The 13,376-nt window shown below is 35.2% G+C and overlaps 1 protein-coding gene across 6 annotated transcripts in view; it reads left to right on the plus strand.

The window, feature by feature from the left end:
* Window positions 1-13,376, plus strand: part of COL28A1 (collagen type XXVIII alpha 1 chain) — a 185,470-nt gene that overhangs the window by 54,300 nt on the left and 117,794 nt on the right. For all 6 annotated transcript variants that reach the window (XM_073238793.1, XM_073238792.1, XM_073238791.1 and 3 more), the window contains exons 14-16: window positions 7,244-7,312; window positions 9,736-9,804; window positions 12,372-12,440. In XM_073238793.1, the coding sequence (XP_073094894.1) occupies window positions 7,244-7,312; window positions 9,736-9,804; window positions 12,372-12,440 (207 nt within the window). The remainder of the gene's footprint in view (window positions 1-7,243; window positions 7,313-9,735; window positions 9,805-12,371; window positions 12,441-13,376) is intronic.

Here is a 13,376-nt window from a genome sequence, read left to right on the forward strand (position 1 = left end):
ACATATATATCCCCTGGGCAATATGATAAGTTGGCTAGGGAAGAACAAAATCAAGCACATTATGCTGGCCCAGCTGGAAATAGACTCCTGCAAGCATTATGTCTCCTCATGAACACAGAGTATAAGATATTTGTGTCCTATGTGAATGTTCACCAAAGGGCATGCAATTTAGAGAGGGCCCTAAATACGCAAGATGAAGGGTATCAGTCAACCTCTTTTCCCAGTTCCACTACCATCCATTCAGTATTAATGAGTGGCAGGGATAGAGGTTATACATGTAACCAACATGAATTTCCTTTCTACAAAACTAACCTGGATACCACCACTGCTGAGCACCCAACCTGCAAAAGCTACACAGAAGTCTGCTGTCTTCTTTTTTGGAAAAGACCAATCATACCTCTGGTAGTATGTTGAATACACTAGAACTCTTTCATAATGGAGGGGGTGATGATGGCCATAATAGGAAAGGGACAGGCAATTAATCAAGGAAGGATTTGCCACTACTATCCACAATCAAGGAACTATCCACACAACTGAATGTCTTATTCACCATCATTATAATCCCATATATAAGTGCTTTTATATAAACAAATACTTTAAATATGAAATAGATGAGGTAATGCCTCTCTCCCCAAAGTAAACCACTAACTTCTTTGAATGCCTACTTCAGTTACATATTTCTGCATAACAAAACATAGCAAGACTTAATGCCTTAAAACAGTAGTTTGTGATTTCTCATGATTCTGTGGGCTAACTAGGGAGTTCCGTATGTTGTGAAATGAGTTGGAGAGCTAGAATGGCTGGAATGTTAAAAATGGCCTCACTCATATGGCCGTCACTTCTACAAGCTGTTAGCTGGGAGCTAAGCTGGGGCTGTTGTCCAAATCCTCCACATGGAGGATTTTGCTCCACATGGACCTCTACATGTGGTTGCTTGAGCTTCCTCCTAACATGACAGCTTGAATCCAAACAAGAGTGTTCCAACAGGCAGAAACCATGGATCACTTAAGGCTTAGCCTCAGAAATTGTATACCATTTCTGTGATACAGTTGGCTAAAACAGCATAGGACTAGCTCACACTATAATCAACTACAAAAAGAGTTTGTATCCCTATGGGAGAACAGCAGGCAAAGAAATTGTAGACATCTGTAATTCAAAATCATCTCAAAGTTTACTTTTGGTGAAATTAAAAGATTGGGTTTTCCCTACCCCTGTGATTTTCATAGTTGGAAATACAGAAATAAAGTTCTGAAAATGTCAGGAAAAGAAGTCTTAACTTTTTTTCTTCTAATATAAGTGTATAAGTATTTTATTCTGATTGAGCTTTGTGTTTTGTTATTATATACATTTTCTGAAATCATCAATAAACTTAAGAATGAGTTTTACTTTTTCATTCTAGTTCTTAATATGTTTTTAAGTAATGAAATACTTGAAGTGTACTAAAAAGTACAGTGACAGATTAAGTAAACTAATACCAGATAGACAAATCTTAACATTTTGTTATACTTGCTTTAGATTTTCTTTAAAAGACACAAAAATTATGGATACAATAAAGTCTACATATCTCTTCCAGGAAATAGAAGAGGGAGGAACATTTCTTAACTTATTTTATAAGGCCAGTTTTTTCCCTGATACCAAAACAAGACAGTGACAATACATAAGATAATTAAGATAATACATATAGACCAATATTCCTCATGAATATAGACACAAAATCCTTAACAAAATGTTGATAAAAAAGAATTCAGTGATATCATAAAAAGAATTGCACAGCATGACCAAAAGGGGTTCATTCCATGAATGCAAGACTGGTTTATAATTGAAAGTCAGTCAGTTGTAACACATATTAATAAGACTAAAGAAAGATCACCTGATCATATAAAAAAAATACAGAAAAGCACTTGACAAAATTCAAAACCCCCATTAGCCCTGATAAAAACTCTCAGAAACTAGTAATAGAGGGGAATTTCTCAATTTCTTTTTCTTCTTCTTCAATTTCTACAAAAAACCAATGCTAACATTATACGTAATGGTAAAAGATTGGATATTTCCTTCTAAGATCAGGAACAAGTCAAAGATGTCTGCTCTCATCAGTCTTATTCAGTGTAGTATTGGAAGTCTTAACCAGCACAATAAAGCAAGAAAAGGAAATAAAGGACATAGATATCAAAGAGAAGAAATAAAACTGTCCCTATTTGCAGAGGACAGGTTTATCTTCATTGAAAATCCCAAGAAACTGGTAAGAAATCTCCTAGAACTAACAAGTAAGTTCAGTAAGGTCATAGAATACAAGATCAACATGCAAAATCAATTTTATTTCTATATGCTAGTAACAAACACATAAAAACTAAAATTAAAATGCAATAACACTTATAATCATTAAAAAAGTAGAAATGCATGGGTTAAAATCCAATAAAACATGTATAGGACTTGTGTCCCGAAAACTACCAGATATGGATGAAGGAATAAGTATATCTCATTCAGGAATGCCTTGGATAGACTGCAGGTTTGGTTGCAGACCACTGCAATAAAGTAAATGTCTTAATAAAATGAGCCAAATAAATATTTTGTTTTCTTGGTGTATATAAAAGTTGTGTTTAGATGATGCTAGAGTCTATTAAGTGTGCAAAAACATTATGTCTGAAAAAACAAAGTATATGCCTTGATTAAAAAATACTTTATTGCTCAAAACTGCTAACCAACAGTGGAGCTTTCAGCAAGCTGTAATCACTGATCACAGACTGCCATAACGAATAGAATATAGTGAAAAAGTTTGAAATATTGTGAGAAGTACCAAAATATGACAGAGAGACATGCAGTAAGAAAATGCTACTGGAAAAATGGCACTGATAGACTTGCTCAATGCAGAAAAGCCCAAACCTTTAATTTGTAAAAAATGCAATATCTGCAAAGAACAATAAAGCAAAGTGTAATAAATGAGTAAGGCCTGTAAACTGATAGAGAAACTGTGTTCATAAATTGGAAGACTTAACATCATAAAGGCATCAGTTCTTCTATATTTTAACTTATTCATTATATAATATACAGTATACAATGTTAACTTATTAATTGTATTTTTAACTTGATAGGTATTTTTTTTCAAGTATTTTTTCTTAAAGTTATATTTTAATCTTTTTTTATTAGACTTATCTTTTTACTGTAAAGTTATATTTTAATCTTTTTTTATTAGACTTATCTTTTTACTGTAATGTCCTCTTTGTTTCTTATATTTTCTATTCTTTTCTTGATGATTAAGCATTTAAAGTATGCTTCATATTTTTGGTCTTTATTATTTTATTCTATTTCTTGACATTATTGGGGAAGTTTATGTTATATTGATTGACTCTTATTGTGAATTATTTTCTTGTAAGTTTTACATTTTGGCATCTAAACTCATTGTCATCAGGGCTTTAATTGTGAAATTCTATGTGGAGGCAGTTTGAGAGGAATTTCCATTTGTGTCTCTTATGTACTCTAGGCATATCCTTGATGCTATTGTGTTGACTAAGGTGTCCCTGGATCACCTATGTGGTATCAATTGAAACCACAAATGCATACAAAGCACAGTACCAGGTTAGGAAGTTTCAGGCCCATTTAGAGCCTAAGTTAGGCAGACAAGAATCTTGGCATTCACATCACTGTGTTGATGGGATGCCTTTTCTACCCTGCCCTTTCACTGAAGATATATAACTTTAAAGAGCCTAGCTTTCTGTGGGAATCTCAATTCTAATTTTCTCATTTTCCACTGAATGAGCCAAAGTCCTTGTTTCTGGTTCTCTTTTCCCTTTCAGATTTCCTATACTCACTCCTACCACACAACCAGACTTTTAAACCCAGAATGGCTATAGCATCTGCCTCTAACGTTCAGCTTTTTTTCTGTTTTGGAACCCTCTGATTTCCCTGATTTTTCTTTGAACCTCAGCTATGCCTTTAAAATTCATTTTAAAGACAAACTTGTATTACTTGCCTGTCTGTACCTAGAGGACTTTCACAATATTGCCAGAACACGAAATTCTTATTTGTTTGCTTGCTTTCCAAGCCACAATTACACAGATCAGAGTGATCCTGTGAAGTCTGTGATTTCATTGAGAACAAAAATCATAATAAAGGTGGGAAGGATCACAAACAATGTAAGAAAATGTTCCACCAAAATGTCATAATAAAAAATCAACAAGGTGAGTTCCTGAATTATTTAGAAGTAACATAAAGACTTACCTTAGGACCAACAAAGGTTCCACTGAAAGTCCTTTACATTTGTTTCTTTGCTTGAATAATTTTAAATGGTTTCAGGTTTAGTACTACTCTCATTTTAAAACAACAGTGATATAAATCTGATCGACCGAATGAATATTGCAGCTCCATGACCTAAAGTGGAGCTGTCAGCTATCATCTTTAATTACATGATTACCACTAGTTTCGTGTTTGTCTGTTCGATGACTGATTCATGAAAAATAAATTGGTTCAGGCTCCAGGATGATCTATTTGTTTTTTGTGCAAGGATATTCAAAGTGTTATCAGTAAAAAATACCCCATGAATCAGAACTATAATTGCTTTGTAGTTAAAGTAGTTGGCATATATTGTGGACAGTTTTCATTATTATTTAGCATATTTATCTTTAATGCTTGCAATGTATATGGAAGCCATTTTTATGGCTCCACAATTGAAATTATTCAGGAAAGTAATAAGATATTGTACAATCAGATTTTATCTTGTTAATGCTTCAAGTAAAGGATTTCACTGATCAGACTGTGTTAACTGATAATTAGGTTCCTCCATTATATATTTTTATTAGAGGTGTTCATTTGAAGCCAAAGCAGTATGTCATAGTTGTAATTGGTTCTCATGGTCTTTGGAAAAGGACATTGAGTCTTTTGTAGGAGCATTTCTGTCTTTTAAAAATAATCCATTGATAATGTCCTAATCAATTGGAAGTAGAATTCATCTAACCCAAGTACCTGCTCTTTATCTTATCTGGTTAACAATCATCTGCCATCCTGACTGTTCAACTGAAGACCTTGAGAATATATACTGATGGTGTGGAATATTACTGTAACTACACCTTGGATCACTCTTTTTTTAAATGCCCCTCAATAATTGCTCTTGAGCATTAAATCTCTATCTCAGCAGCTTGGAACACACAGATCCTTAAAACCTCTCTATTTGCACTTCCACCTTGGCTGATTATTATACAAATGTACTCTGGGCAGCATGCCTCTCCCCACATTGTTTAATTTAAACCATTCACTCTGAAGCTACCATATTTGTAAAACTCTTTAACAGGACATACTTAGCAACTGCAGGATTCATGTAAAATAATTTTGATTGTATTAGTAGGTATTTATTGAGTGCTTAATATGTAAGAGTTTTAAAGTTTTCTAAGCTAATCCTTACATTAATATTTGGGATTGAAGTAGGTACTATTGTTATCACTATTCTCGTGAGGATACTGACCTTCAGAGAGATTAAATTATTTGTTCAAGGGCACACTCCTAATATGTAGCAGAGCTACGACTTGAACTTCAGTATACATGATTCCAAAATCTGCTTTTAATTATCAGGCAAGACTGTAAACTCTATGAGGCAGGGAGCAAGGCTGTCTGCTGTTACTTGAACCTAGCATGGTGCCTGGCACCTACTAGACTTTTTGTACATATTTGTTGAATGAATGGAAAAAAGAATTGAACAAACTGGAAAAATACTTATTTGCATTCAGTGTAAATTGTGTTATTTTCATTTGTCATCATTGGGGAAGAAGAACAGTTTGTCAATTTTCTAACGGACATGTGTGATGTTAGCTAGACACTTGTCTGTTTGGTTTGCAGTTAGTTTTCATGCTTACATTTATTTTTCTCCTAGTTAATCCCTCTAACATTAGAATAAACTGTGATGGATATTAGCACTTTGATTAAGGTATTGGATTGTTAAAGCTAAGTTTCCAGTAAGCATAGTAATTTAAAGTGAATTAAATGTTAGCTTTTTTCTTTAATTAAAGTCTTTACTAAATTGCCTATGCATAAATAGTAAGAAGACTGTCTTTTAAAATATACAATATTAAGGTAAAGCAAAAAAATTAAACACGGATACAATTAGCTTTCTTTCCTAAAAATCCATAGCTATAGTCAGTCGCTGATTAGCATAATGCTGCATTCTAGCTCTGCTACCAGGCTTGAGCAGAAAGCACCTCTTAAATTACCCTGGATTACTGCATATCGAACCCTGAGATCATTCAAGGTGTCTAGCGGGGTGGCTTTGGAGCTTGTGGGCAATTAGTAGACCTTGTTCTACCATAGGTTTACTTCCCTGGCAAGTGAGCCCTAATTATCTTTTTAGATCCATTAGAGGAAAAGCTCCAGTTTGTGCTTCTAAGGCTCTTGTTAGTTCCTTTTCTACTTTTTTGCATTCTGGCCAAGAAGAAAGAGGAGGAAAATCTGTAGCCTTTTAAAATTCTTGGTCTAAGTGAATATCTTACTGCAGTCTTTTATTTTTCCATTAGCATGTTTCTTGCCAGTCCACTTCAAAGTCTGAGACTATGTTGTTTTCTTTCCTTATGTGAGAAGTCCTCATGTTTCTGAGTGCCTTTCTGAGCAATAGTCACATGGATTTCTTAATTTTGATCACCGAGGTTGAAAAATCATGTTTCCCTTTAATGAGTCTATCAAGATCCCTCTTTACACATAAACCTCTAATGGATTCAACCCCTTCCTGAAAGAATTAAAATTTGAGTCCAAATTTATCCAGATAGAAATTAAAACACATGTAAACAAAACACAATGCTATAAAACAGTGGAGCAGTGATTTCCTCCCCTGATACAGGGCACCCCTGATACCTAATTAAATTACTTTAATCACTCTGCATCCTTCTCTAGGCCACACAGTCCTAGATTTTTAGCCTTTCCTCATGGATTTCTTTCCTAATCCCTATTCTGAAGCATCACTTAATTTTCATTTTCCTCTTACTTATTTGAGAACACCACAATAAAATATCTCCTGTCAGTCAAATGGAACAAGTATGTAATACAATAGAAATACTATTCTTCACAACTCTTTGCTTCTTGCTGATCAGCTGGGAGTTTACTGGAAGCGTTGTCACTAGTAAGTGACAGAGGACTACATCATTGCACACCCATGGGAATCGAAATGTAACCATTTTCTTTTTTTCCCTCTCCTCCCTTCCTTTCCCACTCTTCCTATTCTCTCGTTCTCTCTCTTCTCCTGCTCCTCGATTCATCTTATCCTAACCAGGGACCCCGTGGTCCTGAGGGAGCTCCAGGAGAGAGGGGCTTACCAGGGGAAGGATTTCCAGGACCAAAGGTAACAATACCTTGCATACTAGGAAAAATGCTTTGTCTTGCATGGCCGTGAATCACAAATTTAAAAAATGTGTCTTAGCCATTATCAAAAGTCAAGTATTTTCCTATCTTCTACCCTATTAAATGAAGGAATATGTAAATATCCCCTTAACATGAAACTATAGTGAAATTTGCCATTTAAATAAGCAACTAACAGACTTGTACTTCTACAATTACTACATATGAAATTAGAAAAATCTCTTAGTTTGTAGCCATTAAAACTACAGTGATAAATAGTATCTTTGTGTGCATGTTATTGAATGTAGCTATGGCAAACTATACTCACAGCATTGTTTAGTGAAACAAAGATAAACAGTCTAATAAGCCAATTTGTAAAAGTATTACCATGATAAGAAAGGAAATATGGGTGGAAGGAGGAAACTGAAATTACCTTATTACCATAAGAAGCAAGATGTTCTGAAAGACCTACCTTATACCTGGCAATTGAGAATTTAAAGGTTTTCACTGCTTCCCATACGTAATTATTGGAGTTCAAGTTCCTCCACGCCAGAGGCTGGCAAATGTTTTCTGTAAAGAGCCAGATAATAAGTATTCTAGGCTTTGTGAGTCATATGGTATTTGTAGCAACTACTTAACTTCTGCTGCTGTGGCATGAAAGCAGTCATAAACAATACATAAAGGAATGACTGTGGCTATGTCCCCAAAAAAAGCTGTATTTACAAAAAGCAGGCAGCTGACTGGATGTGGCCGATAGGCTGTGTAGTTTGCTAACCCCTGGTCTAGGCTGTTGAACTACAATCTCTGGCACATTTGGAAGGTCACACAGGAAATGACTTTCTAAGCCACTTTGGGCAGTATCAACATTTCAGAGCAAGTAAGGATAAATTTTGGAATCCTTTTTCTTTCTTTTAGCGTTTTCTCACATGTACTGACCAGAGAAGTGAATGCTGTTTTCTGTAAGACCTTCTGCTTTGGTCATTCAGATAGGTCACCAAGATCTGATCTCAGTAGAGCCTCGTGCTCCAAAATTGCATCTCATTTTCAGCCTCTTCCATCACGATCGATATTCAGTTACCTATGAGCACCTGAACCTCAGCTAGAGGGGAGTCAGTTGGCTAAAACAAATAATTCATATTAAGTTGTGGGTGACTGCTAGGTTGAATTTTAAAATGGACCCTTGTTAACTAGCAAATTTTGTCATAATACATGGAAATTATAAGTTGGATAAAGGGGACATTACTAATGCACTTGACTAACTGAAGTATTTTTGTGAGAAGACAGAGACCAACAATTGGGCACTACATTTCAGAAAGTTTTATAATACATAATTTCTTGAATTTTTTGTGATATATAGTAAATTTCTATTTATGTGTAGCCCACACAACCTGGGAAATTCAAATAGCCAGAATTACTTCTCTTCATAATGTGTGTGGGGTTTTTAAATAAAGAAATAAGTGAGAAATGAGTAAGTGAAACACTAAGAAGCATATTGCAGGGCATGTCTTAACAACAGGTTCACTTGTATGGTATAATGACATACTCTAATTCATAATTACTCACAGGACTGCATTGTCCTATTTCTCATCAAAGAAAGAACATATTATATTTAGTAGGACTGAAAGTATGCAATTATATTCTGTGGTAATGATCAAAAGAACTTACTAGTCAGAACACTATTCCCCAACTATCAGGACCAACAGGAATTTTCTATACAGGCTACCTGGGGCTGCTGTGCGGTGACGTAGGGCTGAAGTGAATAGAATAGAAAGATACATAAAGGTAAATTTTCCCATTCCCTAGATTTTTTGTAAGTGTTCTTCAAATTTATACTTGGTTCAAACAAATTCATGAAATGAATTCAATTTCTGATTGATAGTATGGTTTATTTTTCTTCCAAATACACTGTTTTATGACTTCATTGATACTACATTATGATCAGAGCTATTCACATAGGTCATGTGTCTAGAGAAGCATAACCAAGATTTTCCATGAATTCTTTTAAAATTAGATTTTCAATGAATGTTTATAAATTATGATATGAAACACTTAATAAATAATTCAATCCTAGCAAGTTCATATACTAATATGAGAGACAAATTTTCATTTTGTGATGAAGCCTGTTGCAGCTTGAGGAAATGGAGGATTGATTCAGTTAGTTGTACTATGTGATTGATTGGGTCCCTGTTCCCAGGTATTTCTGATTATATTGGGAATGGAGCTCTTCTCCAACTTCAGTTCTGCTTGGACAGAATCCTTCCTATTTAAGAGTATTAAGGCTAATTGTTTTTTGCAAATTACAAATCTTGGTGTCAGGTAGAATTACCCATTTGGAGTAAGCAGTGAATTTGGACTCTTTGAATGCTTTAACTGCCTTAAAATCCTGATTTTTATTATTGTGCTGATATCTCTCCCATACACTTTCAGGGTGAAAAAGGTTCTGAAGGACCAGTTGGACCACAAGGATTACAAGGCTTGTCAATCAAAGGGGACAAGGTATTGCATATAGTTTACATAACAGAAAAGATGCCAATAATTATTTTCACTGTTCCTATGTATATACATTTATGAACTGTACACAATCTAACAACCATGCCGAGTATCCAGTTAGTTATAAATCAAGTTTATGCAAAGTATATTTTTATGTAGGATGAGTTATGATCTAGAAAAGCCCATCATATATATTTACAGTAATGTCTCATTTATTTGAGTTCTGACTTCTAGTAACTCTTATCTTCAGCCTCTAAGCTTTGAAGCCAAACATGAACAAAAGAGACCTCTTCTTAATAAAGAAAATAGTTGTTACAAACATATTGACTTGACCTCACTAAAGAAGTTCATATCCACCCTAGACTCTCACTCAAAAATATTACCTTAAAATGGGACTGAAATAAGAGAACTCTCTTAAGAAAACTAGTGTTGCTGCCCTCCATTGAGGACCAACAGGAGTCTATCTGTGGTTGAACAAAGTTAGGTTCACTGACTCATTGCAGTGATGGAGACCACATGCCTTGGGGAACTGATCACAACTCAGTAAGAAGGTGAAAGATTTTCCATAGGATTTGGACTTGTGTTAGGTGCTTTGGAGAAGTGTCCATAGAAGCAGATGTTGATTCTGGATTGAATCCTATCAGAAAGTGGAGGTAACTTTAAGACTGGGTATTTCCACCTTATGTAGGAGGTGGAAGAAATGGAGTCAGATGTAATTGGTAAAGAAGTAGCAATCACTCATTTAGCCAGTACAGTACAGCCAAAACAGATATGTGATCAGTTTTGGGGAGTTTGGGCATTATTTTTTGTTTTTGTCTGTGCTCAGACATAACTATGGAGGGATCTTGCTTTTGATTCATCATGTAGGAAGGCCATGTGTCACACTGGTATTCTGTACAATCCTTCATGTTCAACATGATGGCCTACCTGCCTTGGCTTTTCTTTTTCTCACTAGTTACTTGTTTTCTTTAAAATAGCTGCAGATTATACCTAGATTAGAAGTGGAGGTGAGGCTGGTGATGTAAGCTACTGGAAGCTGATAAGGTCCTAAATACTGGTGGGAAGGGAAAGCTGCCAGAGCCGGGGGATGTAAGGCATGTATAAGAAGGGAGACCTCGTATCACTTTAGAATCATTTATATGTCCACCTCTAAACATGTCATCATTTATATTAAAGTACAGTAGATAATCATGGTTATCTTAGAAATTATGTTCCACTCTTGAATTTCTCACCCCTTTTATTTACTGGTAGAAGCTTACTGGTATCTGTGTTTAAATGCAGAAAGAGTCATAAATAGTAAGTTGCACACATTTTAGATGTAATATAATTCTTTGTTGAACAGCTCTGATTGTAACTCTAGCTCCAAAATACTCTAAATAAGATGCTCTTTCTTCCTTTGGAGCAGTGAGAACTGAGTACAACAGAACCACTGTTCTATGTGCTCAGTAGATTGCTGTTGACATGGCATTTGTGTTTTTACATCTGGAGCTCGTGCAAAGAAAACACGCTGAAATATCAGGACATTATAACATAGTAACTGCATAGCTTTCATATGCTATTCTCTTGCCAAATCAACACCATCTTCCCTTTCCCTTTCTGGTCTCTTCCCTTCCTATTCTTTTATATATAATATTAGACTCAGACACTATGGTGTCTGTGACTCTAGTGATAAGATAAACACTTTTATGGCAAAGGCTCTCATCAATAATTGGTACCTAACAAGGGTTTTGATACAGATATTTAACTGTAAATAACAATGCACAAAAGAAGATCTCTTTAATGTGTTCTTTGAATATTTGCAAAATAGTGGTTATGAGTTGGGTTCCAGAGTCAGGGAGAGTGGACTTGAATCTTGCCTCTGCTATCTAACACTTGTGTGAATGAGCCGAATTACTTATCCTCATCTGGAAAATAGCGCTTTCTACTTTCGTAGGTTTTTGTGAGAATTAAAAGAGATGAAGCATGAAAAGCATTTAGCATAGAGCCTGCCACATGATAAGCAAGTTCTGAGTCAGAATAATCCAGCTCAGCATTAGAATTTGAGTCCACTACATTTTTCTTTCCATGGTATTTTTTTTAGACATAACATAAAGTGAAACCTAAGATGCATATTCCATGGCATAGAATTAATTTCTTAGTATTTAAAATACATTTTAACAAGATTTCAAGGGGAAAGGTATTTAGAAAATTTAACACTTCTCTTCAATTACTCAAATCATGATTTTCTTGCACTCTATGGATTTTATACTTTTCAACATTGCTGTTATGATCTTAACAGAAGTGTTTGTATCATTATAATAACCATTCAGGAATTTTTGGTTCTTGTGAAAAAAATGACTGGTAAAATAACCTGGTGCAAATACTCGCCAAGTTGGACTAAACAGAGTATCATTCACTATTTTGGCAAATCTGAACTATTTTTAAAAGGAAAGGAGTTTTCTAACTTTCTATGTTGACCATTTCTTACAGTGTAAAGATAGACTTTAATCCAGTATTATTCAAGATAGCAAAGTAAGAAAGGAAGAGGTTTAATTACATTATATTGTGCTTTTTCTGACTTGTTTTCTTTACAGGGAGATTTGGGACCTGTGGGACCTCAAGGAGCAATGGGCATCCCTGGAATTGGGAGTCAAGGGGAACAGGTAATCTGTACTTTCTCCCTTCCTCTTTCATACAGAACATTCTGGCCAAATCCAGGTATTCAATGAAAGCCAGTCTTGCAACACCTGTGAGCATATTGATAGTCAGACTGCAATGGGATGTGCTTTCAAAAATGAATATAGAGAAGGATAAGATAGTTTCATGAGATTTTATTTTTTAGAGCTTCCTAACAAAAAAAATAAAGTATATGTTTCTTGGTGCTATGACTTTTAACATTAAAACCTAATTAGTAATATTTTATATTTTTAGTTTCCCTTGGAAGCAATAGTTTAATTACCTGTTAGTTTGTGTGTGTTTCCCCTGTAAGCTTTGTGAATGATTATATCCTACTCTCTCCCTATGTCAGCAGAAATGTCTTTCCCAACCTCTGGCCTTAAACTAATCTAATTTAAAACAAGGACCAGAATCAGAGGTAACCACTTAATTTAAGGGGCACCATTCCTGAATAGAGGCAAACCACAGATGGTATCTGTAAATGACACTTGGCCCCTCTTGGGCCTTTCAGAAGAAAGCAAACATATTTGAGCATTTTTTGCTTTTGTTAATCCAAGCAATGGCCAAGTTAAATATTACTCCTTTTATCCATTTCCTTCCCCTTGGTGGAGGTTCCAGTGTAATACATAAGGATCAAGGTGCAGGAGAAGCCAAAATAAACCTGGATATAAAAATTTAGATACGAATTATGAACTGGATGTTTTGACTCGGCAAGAATCATGGTCTGCCTATGTCACCAGGCATTCTCAAGCTGTAGTTGATTTGCTGGCTTCAGGGCTTACATTCTGATTCTGGAAGTGGCTGGACCATGCTGTCATATCCTGGGTGTTGTGGCGTTTTGGGTACTGAATCACCACTATGGGACTGGAAATGAGGTTCAGAGAAGGCCAAGTCTTTCCAGATGGCCAGTGAATCTGGACCTC

Source organism: Manis javanica, chromosome 6 (assembly GCF_040802235.1).
Source record: "Manis javanica isolate MJ-LG chromosome 6, MJ_LKY, whole genome shotgun sequence".
NCBI classification, from domain to species: domain Eukaryota; kingdom Metazoa; phylum Chordata; class Mammalia; order Pholidota; family Manidae; genus Manis; species Manis javanica.